Source organism: Megachile rotundata, chromosome 1 (genome assembly GCF_050947335.1).
Source record: "Megachile rotundata isolate GNS110a chromosome 1, iyMegRotu1, whole genome shotgun sequence".
Classification (NCBI taxonomy): domain Eukaryota; kingdom Metazoa; phylum Arthropoda; class Insecta; order Hymenoptera; family Megachilidae; genus Megachile; species Megachile rotundata.
In genome coordinates, this window is record NC_134983.1 from 23,118,190 (window position 1) to 23,140,866 (window position 22,677).

General features: G+C 40.0%; 1 protein-coding gene and 2 long non-coding RNA genes across 3 annotated transcripts in view; 1 reads left to right on the forward strand and 2 right to left on the reverse strand.

Annotated features, from left to right (window-relative positions):
* Positions 1 to 10,974: 10,974 nt before the first annotated feature.
* On the reverse strand, positions 10,975 to 13,550 carry LOC143265355 (uncharacterized). Its single transcript, XR_013039826.1, has 2 exons — positions 12,764 to 13,550; positions 10,975 to 12,681 (listed from the first exon to the last, which is right to left on the reverse strand). It is a non-coding gene; the product is annotated as an uncharacterized LOC143265355 (long non-coding RNA).
* Positions 13,551 to 13,689: 139 nt separating this feature from the next.
* Positions 13,690 to 17,132, forward strand: LOC143265356 (uncharacterized). The gene is made up of 2 exons (XR_013039827.1): positions 13,690 to 13,975; positions 14,057 to 17,132. It is a non-coding gene; the product is annotated as an uncharacterized LOC143265356 (long non-coding RNA).
* Positions 17,133 to 17,631: 499 nt separating this feature from the next.
* Positions 17,632 to 22,677, reverse strand: part of LOC100877272 (Sex combs reduced) — a 48,793-nt gene continuing 43,747 nt past the window's right edge. Inside the window, exon 2 of the mRNA XM_003700388.3 lies at positions 17,632 to 21,750. Within this exon, the coding sequence (XP_003700436.1) occupies positions 21,446 to 21,750 (305 nt within the window). The 3' untranslated portion in view covers positions 17,632 to 21,445. The remainder of the gene's footprint in view (positions 21,751 to 22,677) is intronic.

A 22,677-nucleotide genomic window follows, 5' to 3' on the forward strand; every position in this document is an offset into this window, starting at 1 on the left:
ACTAAAGATGTTCAAATATCGCGCGTTTCCTTTTTTCTTTTAAATGATAGACGCTAACGAGGATGTTTTCAGTAGTCTCCTTTGTACAGTACTTGGCAGACGTGTTAAGAATTTCTCGAAAGTTACAAGGTTCTAAGCGGACAAAATTTCTACAGCAATCTAACGCAACGATCGATCGCGTGAGACCAGAGTGACCGGTCTTGATCGAGAATTTTTCTTATCGATGATGCCTCGAAAGCCTATTGCCTTATGCAATTGCATGCAATCTTCTGTTAAAACCACTTTCTAAACGACGCTCTTCAAATTATTTATGTGCAGAAGAATTCTTTTATACCCACAAACATTTTTCATGATATCTATATTAGGTACTAATACTTATTACCTCTGAAAGTAAAATAATTTACAAAATTACACACAGTGTTTCACAAAATTTTAATAAAAATGAACAACGGTGAAATAAAAGTGAACATTTGAATTCCAATAAAAAACTTAATAATTTTGCAGCGTTCAGAGTTTATAGCCGCAAAGAGTGCACCGTTGAGATAATTGAAATGCAGATAAAGGCGCTATAATGAATTAAATTTGAATTGTTTGTCGGTGGAATACGGAATTTATTTCAATAGCATCTACATATTTAGCGATCAGTTGCAGCACACAGATTGCGACATCACTAGTACCATTTATATTCCGCATTCCATGCAGCAAGTTGTTCGCGATATTGACCATGACCTTGAGCCTGTCGACGTATTCGGATAGACAGCCTTTGGAGATTGCATAGTCACGAATAGTATTCCAGTCATTGATCATGGACGCCAGATATTCCGTCATGATAACCGATATGACTGTGGTTTCTCGAACACGCAGACATCGAACATAATAATCGTGGTTTTTTATTTTTATTGTCATTGATATAAAATTTTTGACTTGTTTACTACCAACTTTATAATGAAATTTGTATGCACTTTTTTTTTATATTTAAATTGAAGTTAGTGATGAACGTAGATTTATGGGTTTACATATTGTAACGTGACTGAGTCAAATAAATCAAAAGTTCCTAGTGGAGGGGAAAATGTGTAATTAGGATTGATGTTAATTTAATTAGGATTAATTAACTTCGTGTGGAATATCCATATGTTACGCTTTTTATCTACTCTGATGAATATGTGAGCTGAAGTAGGTGTTAAAGACAGATTTATTGTTTTAACGAGATTTAATAGTTGTGTCAATTTTACACCCTGTGAGAGTTATAATGTACATGAGATTTATTTTGCTTTAAATTTGTGGATCGATAATGAAATTTATTTTTGGGGTATATGTTTCAATGAACTTCCAGAGTCAAGACGTAATATTATCTAATGCTTTCAGTTCGAGGTTCATTATTACTAATCCACTTATAGTAAACTTTATGTAATTTAAAGTGTTTTTTTATTCAGAAATTTACACCTGTCAGACAAAGCTAAACAGAATAGAGTTGCAAAAGAACTTGATTGATTAGTTGATTTTAAGAATAGACGTCATTTATGATTATGAGAATAACTACTATTTTGACTGTCGATCATCACTTCATCGATCAAAGATAATGTAGTTCCTGCTCAACGAACATTTTTCATATTAATTTCTGCAACTAGGTACAATATGACATTGATGAATCTTTATTTCATCATAGTTATATTCAGATGTATTTATGTATACTTATGTTTAGATAAAATTTCTATCTCTGTTTCACTAGTTTGAATATATCTTGAAAGATGGCGGTAACAAGTTGTTCTGAGGCGGTCTTTTCAAAAGATCCTCCACTTTATTTCATCTCGAAATCTGATAGTGGACTTGTTAGAATCTCAACAAATTCCTGCCTCAAACATAATTATATTTTATTAATATTACGTTACAGTGACTCTCACTTTTTGGCTAAAAATTAATATTATATCTACAGACATATTTTTCTGTAACTTTCACTGATTGCTACGTTGATAACTTTTTAAGTTATTACACATTCTGTTGAATACTGTAATATTTATTTGTATGATTTATATAGAGGAGTTGAACTTCTTTTTCATTATTTCAAATAATAAATATATTCCAGTATTTTTAATTTACTTTCAATCGCTATAGTCGTCATATGGAACCTATTCTCGATTAACATAGTAGAATGTGACTTGGAAATGGTAACTATCTCTGGAGCCCTGTAAAACGAATGACATGGTATTGTACAACTCGTAAGTGATCTATACTACACATCCTCTATGATTATATTATGTACCATCAGAAGATACATTCTAAAGAACCATTCGCAGACTGCATTATCGACGTTTGTATCGCTAAAAAGTTTCCACAGATCAAACTAGATGGCCAATCCAAAAAATTATATATCACAAGCAAGTCTACAACTCCTTTCTTTATAAAGCACATCAAGGCTTAACAATTTCAAAATAAAAACTAATTTATTTACTAATAATTTCCAGCATATTTAGAAATTTCTTTAAACTGAATCTTAAAGTTATAGTCGTGCCTTAATGAACCTTAAAGCTATACCCTTATCTATGCAACATGATTCACTCATAGGTCCTAGCAAAAATTAAAGTACAATTCGACAAAAATTATTATTGCACCCTAATTATAATTATGAATGTATTGTTCTATGCGTGTGATTGTGGTATACGAGTGATCATTTGTGAAATATTTCTACGCCAATGTGGTTCGTCCAGGTGGTCGTAGGTCACCCGTAGCCGACTCCACCCTTCGAGTGGTAGGCTTAACCAGAAAGACCCACCTCTCTTCAGCATCAACCCCCACTTCCTCTTGACATAATTTGATTCATGATGGCTGTACAACGATCACGACGCCATCTTATAGCGTACTCTAGAAATCCTTGGTATCTTCTACCGCTTGATACTGTAGGTTGTAGACCTCGGAGGAACTTGAATCTACTATCGGCACAATGTACCTGTCAATCTGAGTGTCATTGTTCTGTCGTAGATGGCAGAATTTTTCGTTCTTTCAAAACTAGGTATAAGAATTAACAAACTGTAATCTTCTGTTTAATATTAATAATTCAAACTTTCTAGATGACTGCTTTAGAATTTTTTGCTATTTATTTTTTATTAGAAATAGTTCTTTTTTAACTTCAGACGCTATAAATTTTGAGGAATCATTATTATCAAGATTAATGATATATTAATTATAATATCAAGAATTCGAGTGCAGTTTCAACCTTTCAGTATTTAATTTTTAATGGTAAGTACAAAATAGCAGTGTAGGTGCATATTTTATGCAGAGTTTTATTACATGTAAATCGTTCAAAACATCACATAAATCATTTATTCATTGCAAAACTTTTTTCTGAACTGAAATGATCCACACCTCTGCACTAAATTTCTACCTTCACAACAAACCAAATTCCTAAATTCATAAATCTGACGATTACAATGATCAACCCTATCCTATTCCTCCAGAAATACAAACAGATCCCTAAAAATAAAAGTTACCTTCTACAAATGCATTTTATTGCATACAAAGAGCAAATCTTTTCGACTCCCAATTCTACCTTCAACTTCAGGCTCATCAAAACCTGAATGATCCGATATTTCCGTAGTCCAGAATTTGAATATAGCACCATTTTGACAGTTACGTTTTTAACATTCATATGTGGGGTGTCTCATGTCGCAAGTCGAAACGTTACGCAATCTTATAACAAGGCTCGTCGACCTAAACGCGCGCACACGTGTCACATCACGTTTTCAGTTTTCCTGACACCCACGGCTTTTGCCAGTTGAAGTCTTACCTCTGGGCTCCCATGGGGCCAGTATTCTCGTAGAACATGTAACTGACACTGGTCAGAGGAGAAGCACGCTTTCTTCCTCATTGAAGCTGACGCTGACTGAATCCGTAAGACACGCGAAACGTTCCTCGGGTTCCCCTTTCAATTCCATCGGGGTAAATTTAGAATCGGTAGTATTGCAAAGGTGTCGTTTAATAACGTATCAAAATCTACCTATGCAGCAGATTGTAATTTGCACTCCTAGAATATTGATACAACATTTACGACCAAGTGAAGAGACTTAGAGTGGAAAGACTTAGGTCTGAACTTAAAAAAACTTAAATTTAGTTAAATACAGGTTTAAAGAATTCCGTATATTTTCTAAAATCAACAAAGAAATGACACTTTATCAAATGACAGGTAAACTTTAATGAACTGTAACTACTTTACATTATATAAATAGGCAATCTAGAGGAGGATTAACAAGTGCAGACTCTTCCGTGTGATATTACATTCCAAAAAGGTGGTAATGTCTGCACCTATTAGAATTACATAAGTAGACAATCTGGATGAGGATTAACTTCAGACTTCCGTGTAGTATACACTCTAGAAAGGTGGTACCTATTAGCATTACATAAATAGATGATCTGGATAAGGATTAACAAGTTCAGACTCTTCCGTGTAATACATTCCAGAAAGGTACTACTGTACCTATTAGTTGAGCGTCGATGTTCTTATTTGCTGTGAGTCACAACCGTAATCCCAGGAAATCCCAAGCAAAGAAACGAGTAATTTAAGTTCGTTGATTTTGTGAAAGTAATGATAAAAAGGAGTATAAAGAGTATTGTAGACAAGGCAGTGCACAATAGTCGGCGTTGACGCTTCGATAACTTGCGAATCAATATAGCGAGGGTTTCTTAGAAAAATGACGATAGAATGGACGCGGTTGTTTGCGACCCCCGCATCTCTTTCTCTTCTTCTTCTTCGCGTTTCGAAGCTGCTGCCAAATCTCGGCCCGTCACCGACTCGCGTGATTGATATCTACTTCGTCTCTACTACGGTCCTTCCTCCCTTTATTCGACCGATTCCCATCGTAGCCGACGGAAAACTATTCCGTTCACGCTTTTGTTTTAAAATGAACGCTTGTCTTGCCTCGGTCGATAAATGTTCGCGACTTTCGAACAGTCTCGTGTTTCATCACGCGTTTCTCTCGCTCACGTTTTTTCATTTGCATCGAGTATTTAAGTACTGACACTTACGATTTTTATTCGTATGTGCGACGTTCTTTTACTTTGGATAGTGATATGCGAACTTGACAATGTTTTCAAGTTTACAAGTTCTAAGTTTCTACATTTTACAACATACAAAGCCTATGTTTTCAAACTACCAGTTTTCTTATTACCAAACTGTATTGTAAATTCTGTATTACAAATTTACAATTACAATCACAAAACAAAAATTACAATTCTTAACAAAATTACAATTCTATGGTACAAGAGTTTTGGATCCTAATTTCTGTAGTCTTATTAGAATTCTGGATCCCTATGTATCAAAATCTTTGTATAGTAATTTGAAAGCTGTAGCAGGGAGGTACATGGGTGTAGCCTAATTTCTGTATCAGTATGACCCGAAAAGAGGAAGATGATTGTCGCGAGGTAGGAAAACCGTTGATCATGGGCCTAATCACGTCCAGTGGCCTGGATCTGTTGATCGTTCACGGCAATAAAGGGTCACAGAGCAATTCGCAGCAACGAGGCTTTTACCGAGTCGTTGCACGCCATGCCGTGAAGGAGAGGCATCGACCAGAGCACGGAACACGAGTACACCACCACCATCGCAACCCTCTAGCAGCTGCAACGACGTCGACAGGTTAGCCTCGCAAGCGACGGAGTAAGAGAACCGAGTTCTGCGGCCGTCACGTCGGAGTGACGAGTGCCCCGTGCACCCCCGACACCTTGCCAGCCCATCAAGCGGGCCAACAACCCAACGTCACCCAACGCCACCTACAACCACCCGACAGAGGGCCCTGTTCCCCGGAACCGCGGTGTGCAACCCCCTTCCTCCTTCGACCCCTTCACTCTTTGCTTCTCGTCTCGTCTCGTCTCTTCGTTCCTTCAGCCACGGCCGACTAGTAGTCGAGGAATTCGAGTTGCTATAAATCTCCCTTGACGGGCGCGATGCCAGAACGCTGAAGGGAGGGGGAGACGTGGGTTGCGGAGGGCTACGAGCTACGAGGAACGGAGCCGGAGGATGGGGATGGAGGATGGGAACGCGCTTCAGCCACACCAGGAATTGTAATAGTTTTGCTCGCAGGGTTAACGCAGTCTGCGGGAAAAGAACCACCCCGCGAGGAATAGAAAGAACTCCGAGGCGACGCAACCCTGTGTCTGCTCCACGACCACCAGACGCTTTGTCCGGCTCCCTCGAATCCTCCCACGTGGACCCGTCACGATGATTCTTGTAAAGAAGTCCTTGAGCGAATTTCATTTTCGCCGAGATTGAAGCGATCTCGCTCCTTTCTGTTTCCTCGCCATCGACAGAGCTGACCGCGCTGGGTCGGGCAGCCTTGAATTCTCTTCACCGAGGGTGGAATTTGGACAACCTTTACGATGAGTCGAATCGATTTTCGACCGTCGGGTCACTCGCAGAAAGGATACTCGAGGAATCTTAAGAACGGTTATTTCGCATGGTTATGCACGACCTTGTCGCGAATGTCGAGCAAAGGGGTTTGGCTCATAAATCAAACGGCATTGATCCTTGAAAACTATTTCGCATAATTCGTCGGGGTAATGAGGAAACTAGGAATGCTTCAGGCTCTATTCTTCCTTCTCTCGTCCCATTTACCCGAGATTAACAACGGTATTGTAGTTTGTATCTTGAGAGAAATGGCGGGAAATTCAAATCTGCTTCAGCAACCTTTTTTGTTCAATGAAAATAAGGCTATCGAAATTGTCAAAAATTTGATACATCTCAAGTTTTGTGACGATTTCATGGAATCACAATAGGCTTCAGCTCTTTCGCCCTCGCGAGTACGTAGAACGGAGTTAGATTCGGTAAGTTAAATTTCCATCGGCAAATGGCGACTTTTATCGACGTAACATCGGTAAATTAAAGGTGGTGCTCGCGATCCACGACGGGGTCATTAGGAGATAGACGCGGAGCGGCAGTCGAATCACGACCGCCTTATCGGTACCTTAAATCGCGACCAAAGAAAACAAGTCCTTCTTCAATTCAACTTACTTGATGAACCGACGACCTGGTCGCTCGGGTTTACGTGCAACGACGATTCGGTCGACACCTGGAAACTTTTCGCCCCTTCTTCATTGGATTGCTACTTTCGGTCTCATCGGTTCGCAATTCGGCCTTAACGGTGCGATACTGCAGTTGTTAACCGTCGGGGGGTGGAAGGTAGTTAACCTCCAACGTTGACTGAATTACTACCGAATTCTTATCGTTCTGTTTTTGCGTTTCAACTTTTTAAACGCCAACGAATTGTGTTCTCTTGTTTCAACAGCAATTGCATTTTTGTAATCTTACGGATCGTCTGATTCTCATAGTTCTGCGTTATTCGTGATTTGCATAATTTGTTATTTCACAAAAATCTTTTGATATAAACTTTTATCTGATTGCATTAGAAAATGTCTTTATTCTAATATATTTATTTATTAAGTTATCTGTTGATTAGTTTTTTAACGCAAGTCGTATAGATTAAAAATATTCATAAAACAGATAAGTAAACATGTTCATAATAATCTCATATATTTTTATAAAATAAATAAGATAGTAATATACTGTTCCCATTCGGAAGTCTATTTTCATAAACAAACAAAAAGAACAAACAGGTAAACAGATAAAAAGCAAAATCGTTTAGGAGGACAGAATCGATAGATCGAGAAGGACGTTCGGCAAAACGCTGCTGTAAATTGAATTCGCAGCGGTGCCGTTATTCGAGTCGATGTTACGGAACGGTACTTTTCTCGAAAACAGAGTGGCCGGCCTGTATAACCGTGGTCGGGAGCATAAATCAATTAAATTATAAATTACTATACAGAAGTTGAGCAAAACGACCACCTGTTGAAGACAGGACGAGGAAGGTAGGACGAAAGGGAACCAGGGTGGGGAATGCTATCTCGTAAATTCTCTGCTCCTACCTCCGCTTGTATCCATGTGTAGAAGTGTTTACTACTTACTTCCTCTCTTCTTTCATCGTGATCTCCTAGAAAGTTATTTACGAGCCCTCTATTGTTGCTTCTCCTATATTATCACGGAACCGCTAATTGGGCCTCGCTCGTCACGAATCGTTTCGACTCGTGTGCTTTCCCTGATTTTATTAGCGAAAAGACTGTACTTTAACATTATAATAATAACAGACACAATTTTAGTTCAATTTAGTTAGATATTATATGTTCAATATTGTACTCAAATTTATCAGTATCTATTTTCTAATGTAATAGTTTTATATGTCTCAGAATTTCATTGAGTATTTTTACTTTTGTAGGTTAACTCACCCCTAGAATAAGGAATGTAGTGTACTATGTATATTGCACTAAGGATATTTTTTATAAAAAGAACAACTCCATAATACAATACCAGCTTTTATAATATTTGTGTATGTTACATGTACTTAAATTTCCTAACACATATAGCTCAAGGGGTTGAAAAGTACAAACTGCAATTTTATTCATTACAAGAAATGAAGCTATAGAAGATATACATGATCTGCAAATTCAGCCTAAAAAATAACTAATCATTACACCCTCGAGAACAAGAAAAAAATTCATCGAATACTAAAACGATTAAAATCGAGCGAAGAATTCCGATCGATGCAGTGTCTTGAACCCTGTCGAAAATAAGAAGGATCGTTACAGAAGCACCGCGAGCGAGTGACAATAACGGCGAAAAGAGGGGAGAAAGTCGAGACAGACAAAGAATCGGTGGTAAGAAGCTGGGTTAGCGGTTAAAGGTAACGGGGCGGCCTTTAGACGTCACTCGGAATTCCAAATATCCGCGAGTTTCTACGATGTAATAACGAATGACACGGCCGGAGAACAAACGAAACGAGAAAGTCTGCCGTAAGGTAAGAGCGGCTCTGTTGCGAGAGGGTCGGAGGGTTGTCTTGGGTTCGCGAGCAACGAGCACCCAAGGGTGGGAGGTTCGGGTCGATGGTGGAACGGGGGCAGAAAGGGGCGCTACAAGCGAGTTCCAAAGGGTCTCTCTGGCACTTTCCAGGCGAGAATTAATCATCCCTGGCAGCTCTCAATGTCCCTGCCTACTACTTTCTTCGCATTCCCAATTATACGCTTATCTACCAAATCCGAGTCAAAGCTTAAATGTAAACGAACCCCTTTTCGAAAACTGCGAATGCGGAAAAACCGCGAGCATGTTCTTCGACTTTTTGCAAAATCTTCTTTTATCTTTTAGGAAGTTTCGACTGTTGTGAGATTTGGGAAGTTGAGGAAATCCGAAGGTACAACGCTTAATTTGGATAACCCTGTATGTGGCGGTTGAAAGAAAGTTTGAACTTGTATTTGTAACTCTTCCAGTAGACAGAATGGATTCTTTTATTTTTTAGAACAAACAAAATATTACAGCGATGAAATTTTATCAAAAATTACTATTCACGTAACTCGTATCTCCCAACAAAAATACACAATTATTCACAAATTAGATATCGCGGTATAGATACGACGCAAGTAGATACGCAGTTGAGTTGCATAACCAAATATTCAAGATGTCCGGAAAAGCGTTCAGTCGACTCCGGGGGAGATGGTGGACACACCTCGCAGGCGTCACGAATGTCCATACGTCTCGAACCGCGAGATGCGACGGTCAGACAGCACGGTTTTCCGATGGCAGAATTTTTCTCGGTGGAGAGAAGACATCGGGGAAGGTTTCTCCGGTGTTTCAGCGAGCCGTCAGCGAAGCGGGTCTCGCGGGGAGTGCTCGCGATATCGCAGCTATTTGCATAAGGCTATCGTCTTTCCTTTGTTGCGAGCTCGCCTCCCACGTACGTGGCGAGGCTGTCACTCAGCTCCAGACCTCTCTTCTCGGCCTTCGCTCGCATCAGCCGCGGATCAGAGCCTCCTCTCTATCCACCTCGACGTTTCTTTTTCTTTCTTCTTCCACCGCCTCTCTGTCTTTCCTGTTTCCTCCTCGTCCCGCCTCGCTCGTCCTCGCTCGTCTTCGCTCGTTCGATTTCAAACCTCTCCACGGAACGGACCCGAGGTACACCCTGTCTTCGCTACCTTGCCTGCATTCCTGCATACAATTACACGGGGCTGCGCTTATGCATTTCGTGCGTAACGCTCCCGCTCGCTCTTCTCGATTTCCACAGGCTAAATCGACCACTTTTGCGTGCGAGATGCGCGCTTAGATTACATATTGTTTGGAAAGCCGATTATGGAGTTGATTATCGCCCTGGGTGCATCGCGATAACGTTTGATGTTTCAACTTACAATTATTCTTCCTTCTTTCGACCTATCTCTCATAGAATGACACGGTTACTCGTTCAGCTATCATATTAGAGGTATAAGTATTCAAAATTTCTTCGATGACTTTAAACTTTTTCTATGAAAAGTCGAAGGACTTTGTTTAAGAAAGGAACAATTGCCTTTACGCTGGCGAAAAGCGTTAGAAAATGATGGAAATTTTGTTGATTAGTATTTAAGATTTGTTTTTCGCCAGCAAACAAAATTTTAATTACTTTTCGATACCCCTAATATATTATTTATATATTATTCCTCGTCGATGCACATGCTCGTTATAAGTCGCAGTCTCATTTATATTCAAATTCGATAATCAAATTACCCCCTCAATACTGTGTTTAATATAAAGACGTTCGGTTAATTATAACGAGTCATTTCAGATATTAGTTCCGGCTAATTATTATGTCCAGTGCGAACTTACATACTTTCACTCGCAAGCGTGAAAACAAATGTTTAACGCGTTAACTACCACGGTGGTCGTACGTGACCGGCGCTGCAAACTCGGTTAAATTAATTATTTATAGGAAAAGCGCACGAAAGGATCTTTTGAGGGCTCTTAATATTGAGACCATGATATATACTGACAGTTTTAAAGACAAAATTCAAAGTATCTTTGTTTCTAATAATCTGTGTTATAACGGGTCTGATCGCAAAGGTCAGTTTTCACTCAACGTGTGGTCCACGTGCTAAAAACGGTATGAAAACTTAAATATGGTAGAAAATCTATCTGGGTGACGTTCAGAAACATTTATTCAATAACATAACTCAAGTACTACATTAAGTTTCTAAATATTTTTTCGCGAATCTACAAGAACATAATCTAGACTTTCCTTTTGCTTATAAGACTAAAATGTCCTCATTAAAAAAATAATGAATTACTAAAAATTTTTTAAAGCTCGCTTATATCGGTAGTTGAAAGAATATGAATGGATACTGGTATCTGAAAAAAACAAGTACATGTTATTCGACGGAAGTGAAGTGTCTCGATTGCGACACGCTGCTGGTATCGCGCCGGAATGATATTAAAATTTTCAAATAAATGCAACCGGTGGGCCACCGGCGTCGCGTGTGCCGATAACTATCGCGATTCGCTGGCAAATTGGGTAACTCGGTCAAACGCCTCTGCTCCGGCCAGGATTTACATACAAATTGAAGTTGCGCGAACAACATCGATCGCGAATATGGTAATCCGACGCAATGCCATCGATGAGTTCGGGAAACGTGCTCGGCAAATTGAATCACATTCCACGAGGCTTGTGTAGCTTCACTCGTTCTTCGACCATTCACTTCTACCTCCCACAGGTGTGTACTTAAATTATTTATTTATATAATTTTTTCGTGGGCTGCATAAATCTATGTGTGGTTATACAAAAAAATATATGAAGAATATTGGGTATTATTAAGATTATTTATGTTGTTGGTTAATTGGTTAATTGCTAGGATATGGTTGCTGTTTTAGGCTTACACCTACTGATTTCATTAAGTCGACACGTAGGCGACAAATAATTTCGTTATCTATACCATTAGGTATATTTTCCCATTTAGAAATACTTTGTTCTTATCTAATACTTTATCGTTCCGCTTTTATGCACGGTGTCGCTTTATACAAAAAATATATTTGGCCTGGCCTTGTACGCTTGGAAGGTCCAAGTACACTTTAAAAATACGAGCTTTCTATTAGTACATTAAAATGCAAACTTTTGCATCTTATGAGATTGTCAAGATGCATACAGACGCGTGCCACTTTCACGTAGCAAATAATTCAAATCAAAGTTTTATCTTAGTTTAGAAGTTTTCTGAACGAACCTCTAAGTTGTGGAGTAAATGAACAAAACTAGTTTTAAAGAGATTTTGGACAAGTCGGAAACTCGAGCATGAAGAGAAGGTTGTAATCTAAAAATTAGTTAAGTAGCCAGGATGGTCGCTGTTCAGTCTCTCGTGGAGTCAATCCAAGAATTCATTCTGGTGCACTTAACAAATTGTCCGTCTTTTATTTCGTTCTGCTCTATTTTCGATAAATTTCCAATAGAAGCATTCGTCCCGAGTTGGACTTACGATGGTATCTGAATTAAGCATCCAGAAGAAGTTTGAAAAGTAAATTGTTGACTGGTTATATGGCAGGTGGAGATCCGCGTTTGGAAAAGTCCTATAAGTGGATCGTCGGTGTCAGTTTTTCCGGCGGCGATTCAGAAAGGGCACCGCGCGATGGAAGCTACCGTCCGCGGCCCTTTCTCCTTCCATCAGTGGTCGATCGGTTGAGTGACAGGCGACGCAGGAACCAGAAGAGACTTGGAAGCTGCCCGTCCGTCTGTCCGTTCGTCCACGTCGCGTTTGTTCGTTCCGTTTGTCCACGGTCGTCGTGGATATCTCGTGGCCGTGGCTGGCCGTCCTGTCCACAAACGGAGCGGAGCAAGACTTCACCACTTTTATGTACGGAGTCTGAATAACAAATCTGTCCAATTCACATGTCGACATCAAAGAAGATAATATAAACACTACATCGATACATCGTCTACAAAACCTTAATGTTTTATTAATGCGGTCTCCGTCCTCGTCCCATTCCGCCGGAGTCCATTCCATTCCATCCCTGGTATAGGAGAACGTTCGGCGACGAACGGACGGGACGAACGAACACCCGGCATTCGTGGCCACGAAACGGCTCGACCCATGGTGTATCGCGCTATGGGAACACCCGATACGATGGACCCCATCGTTTTGCGCCTTTTGCCAACGACCACCTTTTGATCGCCTGTCCGGTCATAACGTCGAGATCCTTGTCTTGACGCCCCGGTATCGCTGTCTCTCGATCCCTACGTCCTTTGGCGAAAAAATCGCGAAGGTGAAAACGAGCTTTCGAACCAAGGATTCGTTTTACTTCTTGCATTCGCTCTTTAAGTTCTTTTGGGCTCGATATGTCTGAACAGCTGTGTGATATTTCTACCGTATTTAGCTTATCTTGCTCTTATTTATTGGGTATCGTGAGTAATTTTGATGGGTAAAACCTCTTTCTAAACGTATAGTAAGAGGGAAAATTGAAGGCACGTTGATATAACATGCTAGTATAAGTTCACAACGTGAGAAGACGAAACATGGTATCAGTGCTCTGACTTCTTCACGAAAAGTACTCGGTGTTTAGAATTTTATGGAAATATTTAGTTTGTAGTTAACTTAACATTTGGACTACGAGTCACTGACTTCGACAACAGCCATGTCCATAACCTAACCTCGACGTTCACTAAATTCACTTAATACTTCCTCCCACTTATAATTATTGCCAATAATTATTATATTCTCTGACATATTTAGAATTATTGATACCTACAATCGTAATATATTAGAATCTCCATTTAAAATACTTGCAGTAAATAAAATAATGGTAGTATCACGAGTTGCATATTTTTCATGAAATGCAAATCATACACTTTGCCATTTTAATATCATGAAACATAAATTTAAGCATCGAATCAAATACTAATTTTAAAACTCCACACGTGTGTGCATCTTCTCTGTTTACAATGTATGCAACATTATCAAGGTTTCTCGTTATTATCTTGAGCTATTATATATAAGGAAAGTAATCAAGAAATGGAATACAAAAATAGACTCGTAAATATTTTGTTACGAAATTGCAAGGAACATATGAAATGATAACAGTTGTTTTTATATTAATACTGCAGAGTATGGGAATCAGTCGATAATGTTTATTAAACTTCGCAACAATGTTTCATGAAGAGTAAGTACATCGTTATTTATAAGTGGAGAGAAAAATCTGAGATGTTCTAAAAATATTCAATGTATCTTAAGACTTTCTTAGAAAGTGTAAAGGGAGTTAAAGTAGACACTGCTCTTCCTGGCTTCTCGATATTCTCTTCCTAGTCCCTGGTCTTTTTCTAAATTTTTAATAGTGCATTTGACGATTTGGGAGTACAAGAATTTGTAAACTAAGAGAACATAAAAATTCAGAACAATTTCAATCACCTCCTCCATTCACCTTAACCTTATTTCAATAAAATTATCAATACATAGAATCATCTATACACCGATATTATTAATATTTAATACTACAATATGTATTACAATGCCATAATACTATAATACCATAATATTGTAGTAGTATAATACCGACACCTTTGATTTATACGCATCCAAGAAATAAAAGAAACATCAAACTAATTGAATCATCACTGATCTACTTTCTTTGAGGACAAACCTTAAATCCATCCGATCCCTCATCTAATGGATCCTTTCTGAACCTTCGCGAACAAAAACTCCGCATCAAGGGTTCCAGGAGCGCGAACGCAAAAAGAAGACCCTTCCTCGACCGAGAATTCGAAATTCTCTCGCAGCAAGGATTTTCGTCGGAATCGTTGGAAAATCGTGAGGAGCGTTTCGCGCTTATCCCGTAGGTATATAATACCTCTCGGTTGGCGTCAGTCACTCAGTCAGTCATTGATACCGCGTGGTGATTAATGAAGAGTCAAGGTTCAGGATCACGGTGCCGAGTTCAGAGGAGGGGACACGACGGGAGAGCTCTCGACGTCGAGAGACGAGTATCGATACAGCGCGTTCCTCGGGAATGAAGCAGCGACCATGTCACTGGGAAACGTCCGGTGTTTACTCGATACAGTTGATAAAATCGTAAAACGTTGCTTCGTGAAAGTTCTTCTCTTATCGCGTTCACCATCGACATTACTTTCTTACAAACATTTTTACCTTTGTGCACCAAATTCGAGTCTGCTAAATCAATACGTTCAATCTTTCACGAGATTGATTTTGAGAAAGTACAAAATTTCAATGTTAACTCTTTAATCAACATATGTTAACGTATACATTATTTAATAATATTAAGTTCAATATTAATATGAAGTTATGAAGTTCATCTTGTGACGGATTTTCTTGAAAGTGATTTTCTTTAATAAAATATGGTATACGTTTTGTAGCATTCAACTCTAAAACCTTTAAGTCGATCATTATAAAAAATTCCTTAAATTAATAGTTATCGAAAAAGAGGTATCATCCCTATTTTTGAGAATGACTTGTAAAATACATTCCATGTGACAACTATGATGCAAGTGTACCTATTGCTTGAACCAGTAAAAGAAAAGTTGCTACCTAATAACTGAGACGTTCCAAAAACACTCGCAATTATTAACCCTTTGCACTATGGCTCATTTGTCAGGTGCGTCAGTGAGAACTGACTAATTAGAGCTACAATATTAATACAGACAAAAAAATGTGAAATGTTATGTCAATATGTTATTATGCAATCGTTGACTATGCAACTTATAATTGGATTTGAACTTCAAACTGAAGAGTACTGAAAATTCGAGTAAAATTGATCACGGCCGAAGTACGAGTGCGTCAAAATAGTGCAAGGGGTTATATTTAAATTTACCTCCCCTACCCTTAAAAGCTGTGTTATTCTTTCCTTCTAAAAAGGTGTAGAATACTTATGTCGTTAAGATATAATTTGTAATCGACGCAGGTGGTCAAGTTCCCAATGAGAAATATCTACTTAGCCGCTTTTAATTAAAAGAAAATGGACGTTGATCGAAAGTGGAAGCCGTTGATCACGAGATCCGTGAGTAACAGGGTCGAAGATCCGCCTTGAGAGCGGCGATAAGATCGCGTGACAACAGCGGGAGGTCGCGCGTGATAAAGAGGCCTCACACCCTCGAAAACTACCGAAACGGACAGGAGTCGTGTAACAAGGAGACGAGAGAAGACAAGAGGAACGAACGCAAGTCATGATTCGTGCGAGCAAGTTATGTGTGTTCTTTCCTCGTGGTCCACGATACAACCATGCTACCGACGATGACGCCGCTGATTCGATCACGATCCACATCGCGTCGAATCTTTGGTTCCTCTTCGACGATCGTGACTTTCCTTGTAGATCGTCACGATAGACCGAGCCAAGGATGAAGCAACTACGGCGCCGTCGAATTATCGATTCTTTCCGATTCAATGGATTCATTGCTTGGGAATCGGTGATTGCCCGTCGTATACGATTAACTCGATATTGCCTTTCCGATCTCGATACTTTTCAATCGAGTTTGGAAATTGAAACGAGTTTAACAACTTTCGAGTTTCGTGCAATTGCTACTGGGAGTAACAGTACTGTTGTTAGGTTAGGTTAGGCATTCTCAAATTTTCAAGGCTACTCATATATGTGTTTAGTTTCACTTTTAATGCTCACGTATGTAGAGATTCTTTTTTCTATAGTATTAATTTGGGAAATACTTTTATTTGCTGACTAGTGATTTTTATGACCTGAAAATTGTTATGAAGTAAGGTCTTCATGTAAAGTGTTTCGATATTTTCGTATTATTCGTCAGATATGCAGTGGTACGTGTTATACAGAGTCACCGAAACGAAATAGATCATACACACACACGATAACTAATTTGACATGATGTTAAATGAACAACCAACGATTAACTGATAAACGAAAGTGTAATTGAATAATCATTTATTCGTTATTTAGATAACGCCGCCCGTAATGGATTGTATTATTAAATATAAAAATCCAAGGTCCTAAAAAATCGCTAGCAATTAAATGATGAAAGATATTCAGAAGAGCTGTAGATGAAGTAGCTCGTAATCAACAAAAATTGCCTGTTGACTCTCTCGTTAAGGGGATGCAATTATTGCACGTGAGTCAGTGGTCGGTTATCTTCCAATAAGGAATTATGATTCTCTGTCAAGGCGAAATACAATCAGCCATTCCCGTTATCGATAATTACGGATAATTTGCGAGTCGGAGTGGAGAGTTTCAAAAATGGAGATCGCCGATCGTGGAACGTGGCCAATTAAAGAACGATCGACTCGAGCGTATTACGAGCGAAGAAAAAGACGGTGGCGTGCGACCAGATAACCTCTGGCTGGGCATCGTTCGATCTTTCGACTCGAATGTTATCGCCGTTCGGAATTTCAGCAGCTACATAGCCCGCTATCGGTGCGATAGTAAACATAACAATTATCGTTTTATGAGCTGGCCATAATTAACACGATTTTTATGCGTTACCCCGTGTCCTCCTATTTCCACCGATTAACGAGCAATTCATAAAGCATTATCGTTCGACGGGCTGCCCGTCACGGCGTATCTTGTAATGCGCAATATTTATTGCACTTTTAATAAGCTTTTATTCTTCCATGATGTTCTGTCAAATATATGGAGCGTTAATTCTTATGACAATACTCGATTGATTCGTTATTATTGCAAGTCACTTGCGGATTTTTAATATTCGAGGTACGAAAGATTTCGTATATATATGTTAGAACTAAATAATTTTAATAAACTCTCATTTAATGAAAATAGAGGAATATTGAAAATAAAATAGTGTTTCGTTATGATTTCGGACGAGTAGGGAATAAAATGACAGTCAAGCGTTTCTGTACGTCATACCATTTAATAATTACAATTTAAATTATATAATTATACGACCTTACACGTACGGTGCTCTAGGTTACGTAGATGTAATAAGTAGGTATTTTAGTTAGACTATTACGTATATTACATGGAATGAAGTAACATTTCAGTTGACGCTACACGAACGTAATACTTGAGCTTAATTTAAAAGTGGAGAACGCATCCTTCGCACCTGACGAGTAAATAGGTTTTCGTTTACGTTTTTCAAAACCCCCGTTTCTATCATCCTCGATTCTTTTCTCGATACCGCGTGTATATACGGACGAACGATGCAATCGATAGGAAAAAAAAACGAACGAACGTGACAAAGTCGGTCCGAGAAATCAGATTGATTGAAAAAGACGCGTTACGCGACTTCCTTCCATCACGGATATCTTTCCCCTTAAACAGCGCGAAAAAAGCCGAACTCTGCGAGTTGAATTCATAGGTACGGAACGTGTATGTACGACACGCGGCGTGAACAACAAAAAAAAAATAATAATAATAATAACGAAACAAATAAAATACAATATTAACACTGGACCAAGTCATTAGCAACAGGCTCACTCTCAATAGAATAATAGCGATAATATCAATAATTTCAATAATCATCGTAATAATATTAATAATAATAATAATAATAAACCTCACTATTCATTTATTTAAATATCCCTAATAAGGTACCAGGCGATAACGAAAGATACAATAATGTAGAAATTGTTTGATCGCGTTGAACAAGATATCACAAGTTATTCGTGAAGTTCGGATACCTTCTTCCTTTTCTTTTTCTTATCGACTGCAGAAAGAATTCGAGGAATCGACTCGTTCGTTAGCGCCTCGTACGATAATAACGTCGTTCAATATCGTGTTGCAATATATTCAATAGTTATGTACAATTCAACATTATCCTATTCTTACATCTCCCTTTTCCTCTCCTTTGTTCGCTTGCACCTTACAATTTAGTGACCTTTTTCTCTCTCTCACTCTGAATATCGTTAATATACTTTAGATCCCTGTATTCTTCCGAATTTGCCTCACGTATACGCGTAATTCACGACGTCTTATTAAGCATAGAGCGACCGCTAGCTTTCTTCGTTTATTATTCTCTTACGTATCACAAGATAGACCAATTAACGCGTGCGCACGCGTGCACGCGACTCGTCCGCGAACACACTATCTAAAATTCATTTACACACCTGCCGTTTCGTTCGATTAGGTCGCCGAGAGGTCTCCTGTTCCTCCCCTTTCTCCTCTTCCTCGAAACAACTGCTCGTTCTTCTTTTTCTTTCGATGGTACGGTGTATTGACGCACTGGGGTATTTAATTCGCTTGTGTCCGCACACTGCGCGTTGGGATGCGCAGTTGCGAGTGCGCAGCCAAGTGGAAGGCGCATGCGCTACTGCTAATACGTTTCGTTCGCGGAGTTATGGTTTCTATCAATATTCACGATTGCAGATTTACAAAATCGCAACTTCGGACGAAATTTAATCTTGGAGAAACATTAATGCTTCGTTTATCGCGTCTAAACAAACGATATACAAATTAAACTTTAAAAGGTTCAATGTTAGGCGTGACCAAGTGATACAAAATTCCCAAATTACCGAATCTTCAAACTTACAAATGTTCAAGTTTCTAAATTTTCAAAGTTTAAGTTTCTGAGTTCACTGTCGACAGGAAGACGCTTGTTCACGCCTGTATGCAACACAACCTGCTCTATATATCGGGATTATAAAGCAAACTTATTAATTTTCTCGGTGCAAAGCGATACTTTCCCGGTCGATTTGGCTTAACGCGTCCACAACGCAGCAAACGAGCTCCACAATTGCACGACGATTCGGATTCGCAGTCGCCACTACTAACATATCGGTTGTTTTCGTCTTATTTGCTAGAGAGTATTATGCGCCTGGTCGGCTCGGTTTCCAAGGAGCGTCGTTCGAACGGACGTTCAATAGATTCAGCAGCCTCTATCGAAAAACGGCAGAGAATAGAGACTCGAGTATTAATAGGCACCTTACGTACTATGAAGTAGAGACTTTAACGTGCACATAGAAACTGCGCTTCGTCGGGGAGGGAGCGGTGCGGTCACGGATTCCTCCCTGGCGAACGCGCCCGGACAGATAGATCGAACGAGCGAAGGAAGAGAAAGAGAAAGAGGAAGTGGAAGAAGAAACGAGAAGTAAGTACATCAGCGCATCTCGTCTGCTTTGTTTCGTTTTCGGGGCAAAAGGGAAAACGGCGCGTGGGCAGGAAGTGGGCACAGGAGAGGTGGGCAGGGGGGCAATTCAGAGATGCGGAACGGTGCGCAGCCAGACAAGATAATTAATTAATTAGTCGCTCAATTAATTAATTATTTAGACCGCTAAATTCTACGCCTTAAACTACTGATTCGGTTTCATCTCACCCGCTGAGGTAGCCTCTCGTCCGCGTTTAATATCCGGTACTCTTGCAATCTAGTCGCGGCGAGAGGCCCTCGGAGCGCGTCCAGTCCATTTGATCGGGCGAACGGCGTCTTTTGCAGAATATCGTTTTTGGCTTCTCTTCAACTTCGAATAGTCCTATTGTGACGGCGTATACTCGTGTACACAGGTCGATGCTGACAGATTTCCTTATCGTCATTTAATTCTATATTTTCTCGATACTTTGTACAACTCTTCCAACCCTCGTGTCAATAATCCAATTATTCACTATTGTTTCATTATATACTTCAAACTGCTTTATAATTTCTAAAATGTTCGCCCATCACAAGTCCTGCGAATACTCAACAGAAGTACACTACGAGTTCTTAAAGCAGTGTTACACTTATTTTCTGCAATTACGGTCCTAGATATTACTCAGACCGAAAATCGTAGAAAGTACACTTATCATTCTGAATCCTCATCTTGTGGCGAGTGTATAGCAATGTAGAATAAATTTCCTTCAGCTGTTCTTAATATCGGAACAATGTAAAAAGAGAACGAATCAGACAGCTGAGTTTTAAAATAACGAAAATATATTTGACAGACACGCATTGCCGATTATTTTTGTTGATATACGAATTGTATTATTGGCACAAGGGTTGAACTATCAGAGGGACAGTGATGATGGTACAGTAGTCGCAGAGATATATATAGCATGGTTATAAATTTCGTTGATTCGTAAACGACACCTGTTTCTTTCACGCTTGACTGGCTCGAAAGATCAGAGATGCCGATAACGAACTCGGATCGACGTTCAGTGCCGCGCAATATCAATGACCGTGTAATACTTATTCACCAAAGTGCTTTTATTTTATCCCATCACCGATAACAGTCTGTGAACGGTTAAAGTTCCAGGTATTTCAAGTACTGAACAGAATTGTCCGACATTGCAATCGAAAGCAAACACGCGTCCGACAAGTTGGTTCACGTGTTCCATAGCCAACTTAGCGGACGCGCACGGTACCGGTCGAGCGACATTTACGACCACGCTATATTTTCGCGGCAAGTATACCGAGATCGAAATCGCTCCGTGAAACCTCGGAAGAAAAAAGTCCGAACAGCGTGTTTCTCTGTCCGCGAAAAGGAAGAAAAGGAAGAGAGAAGGGAAGAAGAAATTCCGGTTGACGAGTGACAATCCGTCTAGGCATCGGTGGTCTGTGTCAGACCTCGCTGGGTCTCACCACGTGTCCTACTGGAAGTGAAGTGTGTCTCAGCCCGGCGGGTCACGTGGGACGCGGCCAGGCCGAAAGCGTAAAAAAGCCTTTTAGAAGTTCTGCTCGCCGTACATCCCGGGGAACCGGACAGCGTGTGCTCCGAGCTCGGCGGGCGAGAACTCGTCCTATGTGGCCAAGTGAGCGAACTGGCCTGGGTGGGGCGCGAACTGGTAAGGGTGGCCATACGGCGACATGTGGTACGGTACAATGTTCATGCTCGCCATCTTGTGCTCCTTTTTCCACTTCATCCGCCGATTCTGGAACCAGATCTTTATCTGACGTTCCGTCAGACAGAGGGCATGGGCGATCTCGATGCGACGCCGCCTCGTCAGGTAGCGATTGAAGTGAAACTCCTTCTCCAACTCCAGTGTTTGGTACCTGGTGTACGACGTCCTTTGTCGTTTCGTTTCGCCGTTCGCGTTCACCGTGCCTGCAATCAGAATTCTCTTATTAACACCGACACGTCAGTGATACACTTTGTTCGGATATTGTTCCATCGCTACACGTTAGACAAGGACGCGTTTAAGTGGTAGATAGCATGCTCTGGTTCTTTCGTCTCCGTCTTGACTTGACGTCATTTTCATATGCAACGTAGCCCTTGTTTTTACCGCGTATCATTATGCTCGGTGCACATATTCTTCCTCGAAAATAAGAAGCAAACGTTTGAAGACATAAAAACGTTTATTACCGAATTCCCAAGGTTTGAAATGCTCAGTTCATAACACAACCCCATTAAAATATCCAATCGACATGCAACCGGATCTACGTGAAATTAGGTTCCGAGGCGTATAAACCGGCTAGACCTATTAGCAAATTGATTGGACGCGCGCAAGAACGATCAAGGGGGGTAGAGAAAAAATATACAAGACCGTGAACCGTTGAACATGGCGGCCATACGAGATACGGTACCCGAGCAGGGTAGGAAAAATGGGAAAAAGGGCGATCAAAGGCACACGGTCCATAATAGCAGGGGCTTAGTCGTGTAACGCTTCGCGAGTTCGTTAATTATTTCAACGAGTCCCGCGGTTAAATGCATCGACCGTTGCTACTGGATCGCGAAACTGTTCAGTTGGCAGCTGTTTTACCTATTTGCTCAGCACGCTCGAGCCATAAATAATTTTGCAACGCTGTTATTACGATACTCCGCCTGTTACACCTATCTCCTCCGCGTTGCAAAAGCCGTGACTATCTGGTAAATGAATAGCTCGGCCAACGAGCATCGGGAGAAATCTCGAGGCCGCCTTTAAATACCAATAACCTGTTACTTATGCGTTTCCAGCTGCGCGATTGCTACTATACGCTAAAACACTCTGATTTACTCGTTACGCCTTAATATTCCAATTACATACCGTATTGC